At 40.7% G+C, this 19,771-nt stretch overlaps 1 protein-coding gene across 7 annotated transcripts in view; it reads left to right on the top strand.

The window, feature by feature from the left end:
- pds5a (PDS5 cohesin associated factor A) overlaps positions 1-19,771 on the top strand; it is a 224,731-nt gene that overhangs the window by 116,947 nt on the left and 88,013 nt on the right. For all 7 annotated transcript variants that reach the window (XM_072567821.1, XM_072567817.1, XM_072567818.1 and 4 more), the window contains exons 9-13: positions 172-287; positions 5,448-5,542; positions 8,760-8,905; positions 11,256-11,407; positions 19,589-19,702. In XM_072567821.1, coding sequence (XP_072423922.1) covers positions 172-287; positions 5,448-5,542; positions 8,760-8,905; positions 11,256-11,407; positions 19,589-19,702 — 623 coding nt within the window. The remainder of the gene's footprint in view (positions 1-171; positions 288-5,447; positions 5,543-8,759; positions 8,906-11,255; positions 11,408-19,588; positions 19,703-19,771) is intronic.

The following is a 19,771-nucleotide window of genomic DNA, read 5'->3' as shown; positions in this document are numbered from 1 at the left end:
CATGTAAAAGATGTATTTGGTTTGTTAGGTAAGTTGGTGAATGGTCAAATTGAATTACTGTACATCTTGGTACAGTATTTTAGTCAGAGTTCAGGTTTTCTCTAACTTCCATTAGTCCTCAAAAAACTAGTCTTTCTTGTATATTTTACTCATGTCATTTTGTTTTCCTAGAGTAATGATGGAGAAGAGCGATTGGCTGTTGTTCGACTCTTGGCTAAGTTGTTCGGTGCAAAGGATTCAGAGCTCGCAACACAAAATCGTCCTCTCTGGCAGTGCTTCCTTGGACGGTACAATACATACTTGTAAATGATTCAAGGTGGTGTTCTTGTGCATGGTTTACTTTTGTTGGAAGCTCAAGATAGTTGTGGGAGCTTGCAGTGCACAAATTGAGTTTCCGATACTACTGTAGTGGTTACATTTCAGAAAAACTTGCTGTAGTTATCATGATAATTACTCTATTCATGATTTTTTTATCTGTTATCCCATATTAAAATGTGGGTGCTATTGAAAGTTCCTTCTGTAAAAGTGGTGAAAAGAATTTGGGTATCGTTTACAGGGATAGCATCATTGCACCTTGACCAAATTGTTATTCTCTGTTCACAATAAATATAGGCCGATGTTTCAAACCCCAAGCCCCTATACCAAATATTTGATGATTGCCATATATCAGTGTTCATACTTTGTCAAATTAATGGATCTCAATCAAGAATGAGCACGCTTTCCAGATTTTCCTCTTCTCTGTCTCCAAATGGGTATTGAGGTCATTTCGTAAATTAGGAATTCATTAGCTTAAATGTTGATTCCGTAACATCTGCCATATGCGACCTCTAAAATCCAAGAAAATCTATTCAAATTAATTTAAAAGGCACTTTTAGAACCAGCAAGTGCTGGAAATCTGCAACAGAAGAAATTGGAAGAATTCCACAAACTAGCTAGTATTTGGGGAGAGAACAGACAAATTAGTATTTCAAGCATGGACACTTTATCACAACTGGAAGATGTTGCAGATGGGTGACATTCAAAGATGGAACAGAACAAAGTGAAGGGAAGTGTCTGGGGAAAATGTGTGATAGTGGCCTGTAAAATGCTAACTGCAAAAGGAGTGTGCAAAATACACATAGATCCCTCAAAGTTGCCGTCCATGTTGATAAGCTGTTAAGAAAGCATACTGTTTGTTAGCTTTTATTGGTAGAGGGATCGAGTTTCAGAACCATGAGGTCATGCTGCAGCTGTACAAAACTGGTGTGGCTGCTGCTGGAGTACTGCGTGCAGTTCTGGTCTCCGCATTATAGGAAGGATGTGGAAGCTTTGGAAAGGAAGGGTTCAGAGGAGACTTACTGGGATGTGGTCTGGTATGGAGGGAAGGTCTTTCGAGGAAAGGTTGAAAGATATGAGCCTGTTTTGTTAAGAGAGAAGAAGGTTGAGAGGTGGTTTAATTGAGACATGTAAGGGTTAGACCAGGTGGAGAGTGAAAATCCTTTTTCCTAGGATGATGCTGGATAGCACAAGGGAGCATAGCTTCAAATTGTGGGGTCAGATGTCAGAGGTAGTTTCTTTACTCAGAGTAGGAGGGGCATGGAACGCCCTGCCGACAACAGTTGTCAACTTGCCAACTTTATGGACATTTAAATGGTCATTGGATAGGCATATGGACGAGAAATGAATAGTGTAGGTTAGATGTTCTTCAGATTGATTTCATGTGGCGGTGCAACATCAAGGGCTGAAGGGCCTGTACTGTGCTGTAATGTTCTAAGCTCTTTGAATGAGAGAAGAGAACCTCAGAAAAAAGGTGCATGAGTCATAACAGCATGAGAATAGTTGTGGAGGTAAAATGAAGGAAATGAGAAGAAACAAAAATGTGTAAAATTTGGCATAGCAGAGTGGACTCCAAGAACCAGAAGCTTGAAGGGCAAGGATATTAATTAGTACCAAGGATGGAAATTGCCTTGTTGGCACAGGGTTCTGGATGTCATATCAGGCACAAGAGATCCCTCATGTCTTGTCACCCAAAATACCAGTGTAAAGACGAACCTCAATTATCCAAACGAGATGGGCGGGCACATTTCGTTCCGAGAATCGATTATTCGGTTAATTGATTAAATGCCTTTCCTCTGGGGCTCGGGGTTTTTTAAGTCTGCTCCCCATTCAGGGGACGAAACAGCAGCACACCACATGCGAGCCCCTGCCCCCACCATTCAACACCGCCCCCCCAGCCAACACACACACACACACCGCCCACATCCCAACCCTGTCCAACACTGCACCCAGCCTGCCTCCAACCCCATCCAACACCGCTTCCAACACCGCCACTTGCCTCCGTCCAACACTGCTCACAGCCCACAAACACCGCCTCCTTTCTGAGGCAGCCAGACTGGTTGCCACCAACAAGACTGCTGCTACTGTCTTTGTGGGGTAAGTCTCCAAATAAAGCACGCGCGCGTGCACACAATTTTTTACTGCAATGTTTTGACAGGTTCCACCTTTACCCCGTGCAGGATAATGTTGAAGAGATTATCTGGGGAAGGGGGTGGGTTTAGGGTACACCCCTGTGTAGAACTCCAGGGAAAATGTGGGAGAGGGGGAAGGGGGAGCGGGAGGTCAGTCATTTGGAGGTAGTGCCTGTTTAATCATTGTAAACAAAACACAGGATCAGTGTTGGAAACATCTCTTTAATGTAATGTTTCTACTGGGACCTTGAGATCTCCTTCGGATAATCCAATATTCAGATAATTGGTATTTGGTTAATCGAGGTTCCTCTTTATTCAGCCCACTTTGGTGCCAAGGCTTAAAATTATTCAAGCCAATATTAAGACAACTGGGCTGCAGAAAGTACTTGATAGAAATGCAGGACGTTTTTCCTTTTAAGTCATACTGAACTTACTTAGAATCGTGTTGACTAATAAGAGTGGCCTGCCATTGCAGATTTAAGCAGAAGTAAATGGAACTCCCATGTAGCGGGCACAGGGAAGATTTCCCAGAATGAGATATTTTGGGTATGAAGCGAGGTTGGAGAAGTTGGGATTGTTTTCCTTGGAATAGTAACAACTGGGGAGAGATTTGATGGAGCTGTACAAGATTATGGTAGCTTTAGACAAGAAAGATAAAGGCTGTTTCCATTACTGACAATAGGGGGCACAGTCTGAAATTTTGATTGAGATGCGGGGGTATGAAGAACATCCTGATATACTCTATATTTTGATAACCTTTGACCTGGTGTCAAGGAGAATGGTGGAATTTGGAGACTGTTTTGAGAGGAAGGTAGGTTAATAGTTTTTAAAAAAAATTCATTCGGGGAAGCATATATTGATGGTTAAACCAATGTTTATTGCCATCACAAGTTGCTCTCGAAAAGCTCATGATGAACTGCAATTGCATTTCTTGGGGTGTAGGTGCACCTAAATTGCTGTGAGGGAGGGAGTTTGGGAATCAAGAGAGAATAATGGTTGCCTCAGCACTGTCGTCTGTCTTGTCATCTCACCAGGTTCCATTCTCCCCTATTTAACTGGAACCAAACATGACTTGGCTTCTCTTTCTGCTCCTGTACTTTTATCTTTGGTGCCTTGCAGGGATTAGTCTTTGGACCCTCTTATTTTTCATCTGCCTGCTATCCCTCAGCAGAATCATTCACAAGTGCAGCTGTAATGTTCCTATCTATGCCAAAGACACCCAACTCTACCATACTAGTAGCATATTTCAACTTGCTCTGTTGTTGATAAATTATCAGTTTGCTTATCTGATACTCAATATTGGATGATAAAAAAATTCTTCCAATTAAGCATTGCGGATGCTGAAGTTATTGTTTTTGGCATCTATTAAGACATTTTTACTCCCTAAGCTATAGTTCTTTAATTCTTTCGTTGGATGTGGGAATTGGAGGCTTGGCTCATATTTATTGATCAAACCTAATTTCCCTTGAGAAGGTGATGATGAGCTGCCTTCTGGAAACACAGCACTCCCGCAATACTGTTAATAAGGAAGTTCCATGAATTTTGATCCAGTGACAATGCAAAAATGCAAAGTTCAAAGTAAGAATGACGTTGAAAGTGAAGTTGTAGGCATTGGCATTGTCTTATGTCTAATATGTTTATCCTGCTAGGTAACAGATGTTTTGGGTTTAGAAGGTACTGTCAAAAAGTTGCTGCTGTTTATCTTGTAGCTGGTACACACTGTTGCCACTGTGCAAAGTCGCCACAGTGAACAGAGTTAAAAATCACACAACAACAGATTTATTTGGAGTACTAGATTTCAGAGCGCTGCTACTTTATCAGGTGGTTATGGAATATGAGAAAAGACAAAGAATTTATGACAAGATTACAGTGTCATGCAACTGAAATGATATATTGAACAAACCTGGATTTTTAAGTCTTTCATCTTTTAGAATGGGTTACTGGTTTCGATTCATTAATATGTAAATCCCAGAACTACTTTTAATTCACCTTCACGAGATAACTTAAGGTTTTATAACAAAAGGTAACATCTCAGCTCAGACAATACATTAAAGGTGTGAGGTCAGAGTCTGTCTGTATCCCAATCATGAGTCAGACTGGTTCTTTTTCCAAAGTCGAATTTACAAAACATTACACTTATTGACTGCCTGCAGATTATGCATTTTTTTTTAGCAAAATAGAATGTATCTGCAAACTCTGTTCACAGTTCATCAATGGGTAGAAATTTCTATCCTCATCATTTTTTTTCTCTTTGCTGATCTATGCTGGCTCCAGTTCAAGCAAAATCTGGATTTGAAAATGTCATCCCAATTTTTGAACTCCTCCATGGCTTTGCCTTTCCCTATCTTTGTAATTTCACCCACAATCCTCAGGCACATGTGGCCTTTTAGTCTGACCTCTTGTATATTCCAAATTTTAATGTTCTATTGGGCGCAGAGCCTTCAGTTATCTCTAACCCAAGATTAGGAAGATGTTCTTCGACTTGCTCTTTTTGTATCCAACTCATCTTTATCCCTTCAGACACTGCATAAACTACCTCCTTGACAAAACTTTTCATTGTTTGTCCGACTATCTCCTCCTGACTCTATATCATAATTTATTTTAATCTGCTTCTGCCTTGGGACATTTCATTGCATTGAAGGCACAATATAAATGTAAATTTTTTTTGAAAATCAGTTGAAAGCAGGTATAACTTTGACCAAAATTTGCCTCAGGATTCCCAATTATGCTCAAAGTAGACAATGTCCTCCAGTGTTTTTCTGCAGAACGTTGATCAGAAAACATGGAGCGTGAGGTACAGTTAAAGAATATAAGAACAGACTCTACAGTAAATGATCAATACACATCTTGTTTTTGAAGTATCTTTATTATTGTGTTCATTAGATGAATAAATCAGTTTATTTCTTTGTTCAGGAGTCTTCTATAAATTATTTTGAGATTGGGAAAATACATTGCATGTGTTAACATACTTGAAAATCAAAAATATTATTTTTTATATAGATTTAACGATATACATGTTCCTGTGAGACTAGAATGCGTGAAGTTTGCAAGTCATTGTTTGATGAATCATCCAGACTTAGCCAAAGATCTTACAGGTGAGATATTAACCCACGTAGTTTGCAAAATCTGCTTTCAGGGTCAATAGTTGAGGTATTAATGCACCTGTGTGAACAGTGGATTGGCGATTGAAGGGAATCAATCAGAAATTGATTAAAGGACATTACCATATCTGCACATTTGGAAGCTAGATGCAGATACATGCGGTCTGAACAAATTCTGTGCGAACTTTTATGATCAATTATTTTGGCTTATGATTTCATCTGTGATTTTTGCAAATTGAATTCAAGGACCTGGCTTTTATGGTTAGTAGTGAGTAACTCTATGACATGGTTTTTCCTTTCCAACAACAGTTTAAATCTGCTGCAAAATCAAAAGGATCTCAGGGCATGGACCAAACCCCACTCCTATCAACAAGCACTTAGCTCGTCAGTTGCATTGAAGTATTTACAAATAGCGAACACTTTATCTGGGGGCTTAAAATAATTCATCAATATCCTCGTTATGAAATTGGCGAGATGATTATTACTCTAATAAGTCTAGCATAAGTCTACCTTCACTTGCTAATGTAAGTGTTTAGGTGCCTGTGCAGAGTTGGCTGATAAAAGCCAATTGCTTCATAGTTGTTGCACGACTTTTTAAAAATATGTAAGTTCTTGAGTACTTGCATCTCCCAATTTCTAAATTGATACATCTGTCTGGAAGCGTTACATCTATATTTAATGTTACTATGTTGTTTCTCAACTGTATGAAATGCTTGAACAATCAGACCATGCTTAACCATCCTGTTATTCAGTGTTTGATATATACTATCATTGGAACATTTTTGCATATCTTGTTCTGTGTTATTATTTAATTACATGCTTCTTCCCAATTGAGAAGTGCATTGTTAAAGGGGAAACGAAGTGAGTAATACAGTGAGAAATACTGGATTGGTAACAAATGATAGCTCATTGAATTTGAAACAATTGTTTGGTGATTTTTAACTTGAGTTAACTTGATTTTTTAACTATTAGCAGTTGGCTAATAGCATAAATGTCTATTTACTAATTCAGTGAGTTTATCATTTCTTACTTTTTTCTGGAGATATTCATTTGAAAATTTGCCACCCATAAATAGCCTTTGCAACATTATGGCCCAACACAATGTAAGAAGCATCTGGACTCAATATCAGCTTGCTCTTTCTCCATGGATGTTGCTGACCTGCTGTGACCTCCAGTACTTTTTGTTTTTGGTACAACACCTTGTTGTACTTCTGCATTAACTCCTGGTCCCTGAGTGCTTCATATTTTAAATTCTTGCTTTGTTTAATCTCTGCATGACCTTGTCCCTCCTTGCTCTTGAAATTTGTCCAGTCTTGCAACTTTGTTGACAGAGTTTTGCGTTTCCTTTGTGTATTTGGCCCATATAATCATGGGCGATCCTTGCGATCTGGATGGTTATCAAATAAATCCAATAGTACTTCATTTAAAATTGGTATTACTTTTAACATGCGCCATCATTTTGTGCAAGCTACCCAAATTTTGCTCCTGATATTTATTTTGAATTAGCATTTGCTGTGTTGGATCCTGTAGTCTGCAAGAGAGGCTTCTTTTAGGCCGATCACGAAAATACAGATTAATTTAGTAAATTGAAAGTCTTTTGTTATGATTCCAGCTGGTGATGAAACTGGGCAAGTCGGACCTTGGTGGAATCTACTTTGATGGATCATAAGCTTGATGTATCACAAGTTTAATTTTTGCATGTTTACTGTTGTGGTTAGTCAGTGAACATACTCTTATGTGGCTGCCATATTCTTTAACACAAGACATTAACATAAAGAGAACAAAACCAACTTTCAACCTCTTATCCAGCCCTTACCCTTGACAGTCAATCCGGGAGAAGCATCACTCTTATTCCAAGTCTTTACTTTCCAACTTAACTGACCTTTTTCAGTTCTTCTTGGACTGCTGAGACAGTTTTAACTCTTAGTTCCACTTCTGCTGGCCTGAACCCCTCTTCAGTTCTGATTACTTGAAAAAGCTATGGACAACTGTCACAGCTTGTAGACATCACAAGAAAACCTTTCTTACTGTTGTTCTGAAATGAAAACTTGATTTTTCTGAACTGAACACCTGACCAAGCTAAATGAGTGGTCCCTGATCTATTTTCACTGTAAGTCATAAGACGCAGTTAGAAACATTTCATCAGCTCTTCACTGAATTACATGCTTTCTTGGACATTATGTAGTTTGGTCACTATCCCAAATGACATTCTGACCCCTTTCTTTTCATAAAAGGTTAGCCTACAGAGCAGAAACCAAAATCAACCTTCCTCTATTTTAAAAATCCTAACTTTCAGATAAATTCATTCATGTTATTCAGAATTTATACTTTTTAAAGCATATTTGCAAATATAAATTAGCAGGGTTAGATTTGTGAACAAAATTAAACCACGAGCAAGGGCTTATATTCTAACTAGAGTCTTGAAAAATGCACTGCTACAGATGCATTTTAAAAAAGGAATCATTTGGGAAGTATTCATTGTTGTTGAGACTAGCATTTATTTCCAGTCCCTAATTGTCATTGAGAATGTGTTGGTGAGCTGTCACTTCAAACTATCTGGTGTTGGCCCACCCACAGTACACAAATGGCTCTGCCCTTTTTTCTGGGCTTGCTAATAAGTATTCTAATAGGGTATGACATTGTAGGACCTCCAATAAGTATGTTGCCAAGTGAAGATAGGTTTGCACTTGGTACTAGAGAAACCCTGGCTGATTGCACAACTAGGATGTCAAAGACTTGTTTTGTGTCCCCAACATAGTGTTTTTGTTTCAGATTTGTTTTGAAATTATTTGTGAAGACATGAATGTAGTTGGCTAGTTATGTGCTGGTTGACATCAGCGCTGCTCCATGTCCTGAGATTCCTTTAAACGGCAGATTTAAACTGTTGCTGAAAAGAGAAAACCATGTCACAGTTACTTCACTACTAAGTGCAGAATCCAGGTTGTTGAATTCGATTTTTAAAATTCACAAAATGTAATAGTAATTAACATTTTGCATAGAACTTGGGTCTATAGCACTAAATATTGCTAATTTTCTAATAGTCTGAAAGAATAGGCCAACTTAGTTTTGTGGATCTGCAAGAATTTTGAATAAAAATATGATCTTTAGGTGAGGTAGTATAATTGTTTACTCCAGTGTATGTCTCTGTGTAAAAGGTTTTGCAGTAATCCTGATTCAGAAATTATGTTTTAAATAAGAATTCTTTTAATAGAATATTTGAAGGTTCGATCACATGATCCAGAAGAGGCAATCCGGCATGATGTCATTGTTACAATAATAACAGCAGGGAAGAAAGATCTATCACTAGTGAATGACCAACTGCTTGGGTTTGTGAGGGAGAGAACACTAGACAAAAGGGTAAGGTCTCAAATTTGCACTTGTTGCACATAATTTGCCTCTGCATAATTTATCTCTTGGTTCCATTTCTTTGCTTCATAAACAAGCTAAAATTCAAATAAGGATTTTGTGTTAATTATCAATTCATGAAAACTGTAAGGTTGCCACCTGTGGTGTCCAGGCCTTATGAGTATTGGTGTTATTTCTGTTGTTTGTAATATTTCTGTAAATGACAATTCATAAGAACAGTAGTCACACTGAAAATAAAATGTTATTGCAATATGTTGTACTCTTGAAATAAATATTCCCGTAATGCATAACAATTGGTCAAAATCATTTCATGAAACTTGGCATTGTAGAATGTTGAAAAGTTTACATTTGTTCAATTTTAATTGATATATTTAGAAGTGTATCCACAAGCAGGGAAAGTGAAACACTTGTTTCAACAGTAATCCACATTTTGTTGTTTCTTTGTAAATCTGAAATCAAAATTGAAATCAAACTATCATAACTGTAGTCAAACATCAGGAATAGCTTTATCTTGGTCAGAAGAACCTAACTGTTAAAGAACCAAATATAAAAAGATAATGAGTCACATCATTACCTTGGTGCTGATGTTTTTCCTTCATCTTGCATGTCCTGTTTGTTTACATAAACACTGTTATGTTCTATTCTACCTATTAAAAATTGATCATTTTAACAATTTTCCTAATGTTCACTTCAGAGTTGTGAAATGTAAAGCCACACATATTTGACTGAATTAATCTTGCACAGGAAAACTGTTACTTTTGGAACTTGTAGGAACAAACTTGTAGGAAACTAATAAATTTAGACACGTATATTCAGACACAGTTCATTTGTAATAGTTCAAAAGTCACCTTTACTTTGGATTTCATGCAAACTTTGTCCGTTCGTGCTGTATTTAAATAAAAGTACTGTCCCTCTGACACTGCATACATTTTGTCCCCTCAGAGAAGGCAGAAAAATGATTACCATAAGCATCAGCAGTTTGCTTCTGTTCAGTGACAGAAATGCATTCCCAATTCATTATATGTTGAATTCCTTCTCATCATTCAGTTATTAAAGATAAATGAACAAATGTCGATGTAGAAATAACATTGCATGACCAAAAACAAAATTACTAATTTTGTAGGTCTTTTCAAATTACTTTCACATTTTGATGCACTACTCTGGAGCAGGTGGGCCTTGAGCTTGGCCCTCCTGGTAAAGAGATAGGGGCACCACAAGAGCCCTAGTTCCTCAATGTAATGACAGTATATATTCGCATCTCACAAGTGCCAGGCAATAACCATAACAAGAGAGTAAAACCATCACCCTTTGATATTCTTGGCATTGCCATCATTGAATTCCCAACTGTCAACATTGTGGTGTTACTATGGACCAGAAATTCAATATAAAGATTTTGGTTATTAAGAGCAGAATCTAGGATTAAGTCAGAATCTAGGATTCCTGCAGTGAGTAACTCACTTTCTGACTCCCCAAAGCCTGGGTACCATCTACTAGGCTTAAGTCAGGAGTGTGATGAAGTCAGGAGTGTGATGAAATGCTGTCCACTTCCTTGGATGAATGCAGCTCCAACAACACTCAAGGAGCTGGTCACCATCCAGGACAAGGCAGCATGCTTGAGGATGTAGTGCTAATCAAGTAATCAGTCCTTCAACCACTGTAGCTTGGTGACAGCAAAGTTCTATATAAAATCACCAAGGCTAGTCAGACGGCAACTTCCAAACCTATGGTCGCCACATCTGGAAGGACAAAGGCAGCAGGTACATGGGAATGCTGTCTACAACTTCCCATCCAAGCCATTCACCATCTGGAGCTGGAAGTATGTTACATCGCTTCCATAAAGGTCAAGTTCCTGGAGCTCCCTAACAGCATAGTGTATCTCCACAAAATGGGATTACAGTAGTTCAAGAAGATAGCTCACCACCACCACCTTCTCAAGGTCAGTTAGGGATGAATAATAAATGCTGGTCTGACCAGTGACATCTGCATCCCATGAATGAATTTTTTAAAAGATTTGTGTGGAGGTCAGTTTATAGCAGTAGACCTTAGTCACAGCAGCATGAACCACAGATCTATTTCTGTAGAGAAGTTTGATTGTTCTGCTTCTACCAAGCTCGGTCATTCTGCACAGATAAGGAAATTCAGAGCAGTCTTCACCAAACTGATTTCATTTATTTTCTGGCTATCGGTAAAATGGCTGCCAGAACTTGTGCAGTGGGTGGATCACTTTTCCAAGGGAGCCAATCCAAAAGTTGCTATAAATTTGAGGGATAAAATCATAAGAACAACAAAAATATTCAATATTTTATCAGACTGACTTTCAGTTATCTTTCTGTGTTTTAAGTGGCGAGTGCGGAAAGAAGCAATGATGGGTTTGGCTCAACTATACAAAAAGTACTGTCTTCATGCAGAGGCTGGGAAGGAGGCTGCTCAAAAAGTAAACTGGATCAAGGACAAGCTCCTGCATATCTATTACCAGAACAGCATTGATGACAAGTAGGTTGAGTTGCATATTTTGATTGGAAAATAACTGTACACAATATATGACACCATGGATGGTTTTCAGATGTGTTTAGAAAACGTTGCTATTCACAATTTTGCAACTGTTCTTTCTTCCGAATTTGAAACAGGATTTGAATTGTTGTTCATACCTATGTGATTAATATTCCTTAGTTTTGCACTTTTGCCTTGTGGGCCTTAGTGTTAGAACTTGGTCTGTTTTGGGTTGCTTTTTTCCAGTAGCTCCTATCTTTATTTGACTAGTTAATAAATAATTACTTTTTTTTGTACAAGCTGATCTTTTTCAGATGTATTGGTCCATGAAGCATCCTCTTTCTCTTGCATTTATTTGTGTATTTTAAGTATTTCACTATACTTGCTCTTCATTAACTAATGACGACAAAAATCTGAATAATGCTATATTGAGTCCCTACCCATCTCCCCTTGGGTAGCAAGAAATTACACTTCTGTAGTGTCTTGAAGTGCCCCAAATCCCAAGATATTAATTAAGCTGGAATTTACAGGACGCTGAAGCCCCTGTACCCTTCACTGTAAATTGAGTATGAACGGCTGCCCACATATGTGATGGCTGCCATTTGGAAAGTTAATGCTGAGAACAATGTTAATTGTTTTAAAGTGAGACTGTTGTCTATTTTTCAGAGGAATCCCCAGTTTACAGAACTGCAAGTCAATGGCACAGTGGTTAGCACTGCTGCCTCACAGCGCCAGAGACCCGGGTTCAATTCCCGCCTCAGGCGACTGACTGTGTGGAGTTTGCACGCTCTCCCCGTGTCTGCGAGGGTTTCCTCCGGGTGCTCCGGTTTCCTCCCACAATCCAAAGATGTGCAGGTCAGGTGAATTGACCATCCTAAATTGCCCGTAGTGTAGGTAAGGGGTAGATGTAGGGGTATGGGTGGGTTGCGCTTCGGCGGGGCGGTGTGGACTTGTTGGGCCGAAGGGCCTGTTTCCACACTGTAAGTAATCTAATCTAATCTAATCTAATCTAATCTAATCAGATGACTAGTATCTTTGTCTTCCCGCAGCATCAGTTGAAAACAATGGCTACTGCTGGTACTAAGACCCATGCCATTTTGCTGCACAGTTTATGCAAGTCCAGGTTGGGGATCTCAATGAGGGTGTTGGGGGGTGAGATTCAAGAGGCCAGCTGGTGAGGGTGAAAGGACGGGTTGGCTTACATGCATCAGCAGTAACATGGAAGCAAGCCATCCTGTGATTTGTAGAGCAGTGAGCATTCAGGTAAAGAAACTGAAGGTCACTGGCTCATCATCCTCCTGTTTTTTGAGGGGTGACTCATCTTCCAAAACTGGAACTAGGATGGGATGCAACCTTTTGCCAGGGCTGGGTAATGTTTTTGCCAAGGTCTACGGGAAACTAGGAGCCAACAAATCTTGAAATCACATCAGTAAAGAACTTCCTTATCAACCAATGTGGAATTCCTAGCTTCAGACTTGTATCTTTAGGAGCGATATGGAGAAAGAATGACTGGATGCTATGATTTTGAACCCTATCAATTGTTAAATGTAAATCTGAGGTGCAACAAATTGGTTATAAATACCTGCTTAAACACTTGCAGCTTTGTACAAATGGCGTGGAAACGCATTAGCTGTGACCAGTCTTGGAAGATAAGTTTAGAATAATAATCAAAGTGTATATCTGTTGTTTTGGGGAAAGGAAAATCTTTTGCTAATTTATGCCTGTTGTCTTAATGAGTGTTTTTCAAGAAAATAATTCAGCCCCCAATGGTAATATATCACCCTGGTAGGACGGAGGGGATAACGTCGTGGCATTGTTCTTGGCTATTAATCCAGAGATCCAGGAAATATTTGGACCCAGGACCCATGGCAGATGGTGAAATTTGAATTCAGTTGAAAAATGTTTGTGGAATTCAGAGACAGATGATGACTATGAAACAGTTGTTGATTGTTGGAAAAGCCCATCTGGTTTACTAATGACCTTCGGGGAAGGAAATCTGCTGACCTTACCTAGCCTACTCTGCGAGTTCAAATCCACAGAAATGTAGTTGCCTCTTAACTGATGTCTGGGCAATTAATAAGTGCTAGGTAAAAACATCTCCGGGACACCCACACCAATCAACACCACCACCCTGTGGCTCAACATTTCAACTCCCCCTCCCACTCTGCTGAGGACATGTAGGTCCTGGGCCGTCTCGACCACCGCTCCCTCACCACCCGACGCCGAGAGGAAGAATGCCTCATCTTCCACCTCAGAACACTTCAACCCCAGGGCATCAATGTGGCCTTCACCAGTTTCCTCGTTTCCCATTCCCCCTCCTCACTCTAGTTCCAACCTTTCAGCTCAGCATTGTCCCCATGACTTATCCTACCTTCCAATCTTATTTTCCACCTATCCACTCCACCATCCTCTCTGACCTATCACCTCCATCCCCACCCCCATTCACCTATTGTACTGTGCTACTTTCTCCCCACCACCCCCTCATTATCTCTCCACTCTGTAGGCTCTCTGCCTTTATTCCTGATGAAGGGCTTTTGCCTGAAACATCGATTTTTCTGCTCCTAGGATGCTGCCTGATCTGCCGTGCTTTTCCAACACCACTCTATTCTAGACAATTAATAAGTGCTATCCTAGCCAGCACATCCACATCCCGTGAATGAATAAAACAAATCATGAGTTCTTGTGTAGTCACTGTTTAAATGCCACCTTATCAAATGTCACCTTATGAAAAATCTTTCCGTGAAGGTGGTTTGAGCTGCGTTATTTCAATTTATGAAACTTAATAATGAGACATTCTGCTCAGAAAGGATGTGTGAAAATGTTCATTGCACTTTTTTCAATTGCCTGAACATTTCTACCTGTAACTGTGTTATCTACACGTCATGTAATTATTTGTTGTTTGCCATTTCACTCTCATTTTCCTGAGATTTAGATTTGTTCAATATGCACTTATTGTTTGTGAATTTATCAGTTCTTTTATTTTCTATCAAAAGCACAAAAAAATCATCTGAAATAGAGATCTTTAAATTTGACAATTAAAACTTGTATTGAAGCTCCTTTAACAGTGATATATTTGTGCATCTTTAGTCTTGTTTAGTCAGTCAAAATTTCTATTAAAACTAAGATTTATAATTCTACTGGGAAACTTCCCAGATGCATGGAGCAGTAGAACCTTCTCTCCAGCACTCCCGGAAAATACTATAAGAAGCTCTTATTTTTGAAAAGGACACCGTTTCAGATCCTAAAATTACCTCAGCGCTGTTAAGTGCTGTCATTGGTGATGCTGCCTGGCATTACACTTCTGTCATTAAATGTCTGACACGCCATGAACAGCATGGGAGTTTCATAGACATAGAACAATACAGCACAGAACAGGCCCTTCGGCCCACGATATTGTGCCGAACATTTGTCCTAGCTTAAGCACAGATCCATGTACCTATCCAATTGCCGCTTAAAGGTCACCAATGATTCTGACTCTGCCACTCCCACAGGCAGCGCATTCCATGCTCCCACCACACTCAGGGTAAAGAACCTACCCCTGACATCCCCCCTATACCTTCCACCCTTCACCTTAAATTTATGTCTCCTTGTAACACTCTGTTGTACCCAGGGGAAAAAGTCTCTGACTGTCTACTCTATCTATTCCCCTGATCATCATATAAACCTCTATCAAGTCACCCCTCATCCTTCGCCGTTCTAATGAGAAAAGGCCTAGCACACTCAACCTATCCTCGTATGACCTATTCTCCATTCCAGGCAACATCCTGGTAAATCTCCTCTGCACCCTCTCCAAAGCTTCCACATCTTTCCTAAAGTGAGGCGACCAGAACTGCACACAGTACTCCAAATGTGGCCTTACCAAGGACCTGTACAGCTGCAACATCACCTCATGACTCTTGAATTCAATCCCTCTGCTAATGAACGCTAATACACCATAGGCCGCCTTACAAGCTCTATCCACCTGAGTGGCAACTTTCAAAGATCTATGAACATAGACCCCAAGATCCCTCTGCTCCTCCACCTTACTAAGAACCCTACCGTTAACCCTGTATTCTGCATTCTTATTTGTCCTTCCAAAATGGACAATCTCACACTTGACAGGGTTGAACTCCATCTGCCACTCCTCAGCCCAGCTCTGCATCATATCTAAGTCCCTTTGCAGCCGACAATAGCCCTCCTCACTATCCACAACTCCACCAATCTTCGTATCGTCTGCAAGTTTACTGACCCACCCTTCGACTCCCTCTTCCAAGTCATTAATAAAAATTACAAACAGCAGAGGACCCAGAATTAATCCCTGCGGAGCTCCACTTGTAACTGGGCTCCAGACTGAATATTTACCATCTACCACCACTCTCTGACTTCGACTGGTTAGCCAGTTTTCTATCCAACTGGCCAAACTTCCCACTATCCCACGCCTCCTGACTTTCCGCATAAATCTACCATGGGGAACCTTATCAAATGCCTTACTAAAATCCATGTACACTACATCCACTGCTCTACCCTCATCCACATGCTTGGTCACCTCCTCAAAGAATTCAATAAGATTTGTAAGGCAAGACCTACCCCTCTCAAATCTGTGCTGGCTGTCCCTAATCAAGCAGTGTCTTTCCAGATTCTCATAAATCCTATCCCTCAGTACCCTTTCCATTACTTTGCCTACCACCGAAGTAAGACTAAATGGCCTGTAATTCCCGGGGTTATCCCTATTCCCTTTTTTGAACAGGGGCACAACATTCGCCACTCTCCAGTCCCCTGGCACCACCCCCGTTGACAGTGCAGACGAAAAGATCATTGCCAACAGTTCTGCAATTTCCTCTCTTGCTTCCCACGTTATCCTAGGATATATCCCGTCAGGCCCGAGGGACTTGTCTATCCTCAAGTTTTTCAAAATGCCCAACACATGTTCCTTCCTAACAAGTATCTCCTCTAGCTTACCAGTCCGTTTCATACTTCTTCAACAATACGGTCCCTCTCATTTGTAAATATTGAAGAAACGTACTCATTCAAGACCTCTCCTATCTCTTCCGACTCAATACACAGTCTCCCACTACTGTCCTTGATCGGACCTACCCTCGTTCTTGTCATTCTCACGTTTCTCACATAAGCATAAAAGACCTTGGGGTTATCCTAGATCCTACCCGCCAAAGATTTTTCATGCCCTCTCTTAGCTCTCCTAATCCCTTTCTTCAGCTCCCTCCTGGCTATCCTGTATCCCTCCAACGCTCTGTCTGAACCTTGTTTCCTCAACCTTATGTAAGCCTCCTTCTTCCTCTTTACAAGACATTCAACCTCCCTCGTCAACCAAGGTTCCCTCACACGACCATCTCTTTTCCTGCCTGACAGGTACATACATATCAAGGACACGTCGTATCTGTTACTTGAAAAAGTTCCACATTTTAATGACATCCTTCCCTGACAGCCTATCCTCCCAATTTATGCTCCTCAGATCCTGTATCGTATTTACCCTTCCCCCAATTGTAAAACCTGCCCTGTTGCACGCACCTATCCCTCTCCATAACCAAGGTGAAAGTCACAGAATTGTGGTCACCATCACCAAAATGCTCACACCCACTAACAAGCCCATCACTTGTCCTGGTTCATTACCAAGTACCAAATCCAATATGGCCTCCCCTCTGGTCGGACAATCTACATACTGAGTTAGAAAAGCTTCCTGGACACACTGCACAGACACCGCCCCATCCAGTTTACTTGATCTAAAGAGCTTCCGATCAATACTTGGGAAGTTGAAATCGCCCATGACTACTACCCTGTGGCTTCTGCACCTTTCCAAAATCTGTTTCCCAATCTGTTTCTCCACATCTCTGCTGCTATTGGGGGGCCTATAGTAAACACCTAACAAGGTGACTGCTTCTTTCCTATTTCTGACTTCAGCTCATACTTCCTCCAAAGACAGATCCCCCTCGAACTGTCTTTCTGCAGCCGTTATACCATTTCTAATTAGCAACACCACCCACCTCCTTTTTTACCACCACCACCCATCTGTAACCAGGGATCTCCAACAACCATTCCTGTCCCTCTTCTATCCACCACGTTTCTGTAATGGCCATAACATCGTAGTCCCAAGCCTTAAGTTCACCCACCTTATTTCTGATACTCCTTGCGTTGAAGTATACACACTTGAGCCCATCTCTGTGTCCGCAAGTATTCCCTGTCAGTGCTACCTTCTCCACAGCCTCCCTACATTCTTGGACATCTTGTATTCATAATGTATTTGTTTAAACTTCTAAGCTAGATTCTCCAATTATAGAGATAGCTGATGATATGGTAGCACTTCCAGTGGTTCTGCAGTGAGGAACCATCACATGGATAATGATGCCGACTGGCAGCCTAGAGAAGAGAGCACTTATTTGAAGAGGTGACAAGTAGGTTAGACCAGGGAAACCCAGTGGATGTTATCTACCTAGACTTCCAAAAGGCCTTTGATAAGGTGCCACACGGGAGGCTGCTGAGCAAGGTGAGGGTCCATGGTGTTCGAGGTGAGCTACTGGTATGGATTGAGGATTGCCTGTCTGACAGAAGGCAGAGAGTTGGGATAAAAGGTTCTTTTTCGGAATGGCAGCCGGTGACAAGCGGTGTCCCGCAGGGTTCAGTGTTGGGGCCGCAGCAGTTCACGTTATATATTAATGATATTGATGAAGGGACTGTGGGCATTCTAGCGAAGTTTGTGGATGATACAAAGTTAGGTGGACAGGCAGGTAGTACTGAGGAAGTGGGGAGGCTGCAGAAGGATCTAGACAGTTTGGAAGAGTGGTCCAGGAAATGGCTGATGGAATTCAATGTGAGCAAATGCGAGGTCTTGCACTTTGGAAAAAAAAATACAAGCATGGACTACTTTCTAAACGGTGAGAAAATTCGTAAAGCCAAAGTACAAAGGGATCTGGGAGTGCTAGTTGAGGATTCTCTAAAGGTAAACATGCAGGTTGAGTCCGTGATTAAGAAAGCGAATGCAATATTGTCAATTTCTCTCAAGAGGGTTGGAATATAAAAGCACCGTTGTGCTACTGAGACTTTATAAAGCTCTGGTTAGGCCCCATTTGGAGTACTGTGTCCAGTTTTGGTCCCCACACCTCAGGAAGGACATACTGGCACTGGAACGTGTCCAGCGGAGATTCACACGGATGATCCCTGGAATGGTATGTCTAACGTATGAGGAACAGCTAAGGATCCTGAGATTGTATTCATTGGAGTTTAGAAGATTAAGGGGAGATCTAATAGAAACTTACAAGATAATACATGGCTTGGAGAGGGTGGACGCTGGGAAATTGTTTCCATTAGGCGAGGAGACTAGGACCCGTGGACACAGCCTTAGAATTGGAGAGGGTAAATTCAGAACAGAAATGCGGAGACATTTCTTCAGCCAGAGAGTGGTGGGCCTGTGGAATTCATTGCCACAGAGTGCAGTGGAGGCTGGGACGCTAAATGTCTTCAAGGCAGAAATTGTTAAATTCTTGATGTTACAAGGAATTAAGGGCTACGGGGAGAATGCGGGTAAGTGAGTTGAAATGCCCATCAGCCATGATTGAATAGCGGAGTGGACTCGATGGGCCGAATGGCTTTACTTCCGCTCCTATGTCTTATGGTCTTATTTAATATTTGGTGCAGGTGTGCTCTGGACTTTGGGATGAACAGTGGTGGAGCTGAATATTTTTGTTCGTGCATGGATGTCCAGCATTTTCTGCCCCTCCCTAATTGTCCTTGAAATGAATGTTTATCTCAGCTAAGACAGTTATGTCCAACCACTTGCTGTGGTTCTGGAGTCACATGGAGGCCAGATGTGATAACGATGACAGATTTCCTTCCCAAAAGGACATGAATGAAGTAGCTTTTTTTAAACGGCAGTTGGCAACGGCTACACATTCGCCCATTAGACTAGCTTGTAATTTCAGATTTTATTGAATTTAAATTTCAGTACCTGCTGTAATGGGATTCCCACTACGTCCCTGAAAAATTAGCCTGGTTCAATGGATTTCCAGCTGGTGACATTACCAGGAGGCTGCTACCCTCCCTCTTGGGAGTTGCGCATGTTGGGAGACAAACAAGTTCAGAGGTCTTGTTTGGGACTGGAGTATTTTATTATGTAAATGTATATATCCAACCTGTATGCATGTCTAGCATTAGCCAATTTTTTATCTCATACTTTGTGTTTTCCTCTTTGGTTAGATTATTGGTGGAAAAAATCTTCGCTCAGTACCTTGTTCCACATAATCTGGAGACTGAGGAAAGAATGAAGTGTTTGTATTACCTTTATGCTTCCTTGGACCCAAATGCAGTAAAGTAAGTGTTATTTCAGGTTAAATTTTATGTTCTACAGAATGATTTACATTATTTGTGTGGCATTTTGTT

This window comes from Chiloscyllium punctatum, chromosome 1, assembly GCF_047496795.1.
Source record: "Chiloscyllium punctatum isolate Juve2018m chromosome 1, sChiPun1.3, whole genome shotgun sequence".
Classification (NCBI taxonomy): Eukaryota; Metazoa; Chordata; class Chondrichthyes; order Orectolobiformes; family Hemiscylliidae; genus Chiloscyllium; species Chiloscyllium punctatum.
The sequence above is the reverse complement of the archived record's forward strand: the minus strand, read 5'-3'. Positions and strand labels throughout refer to the sequence as shown.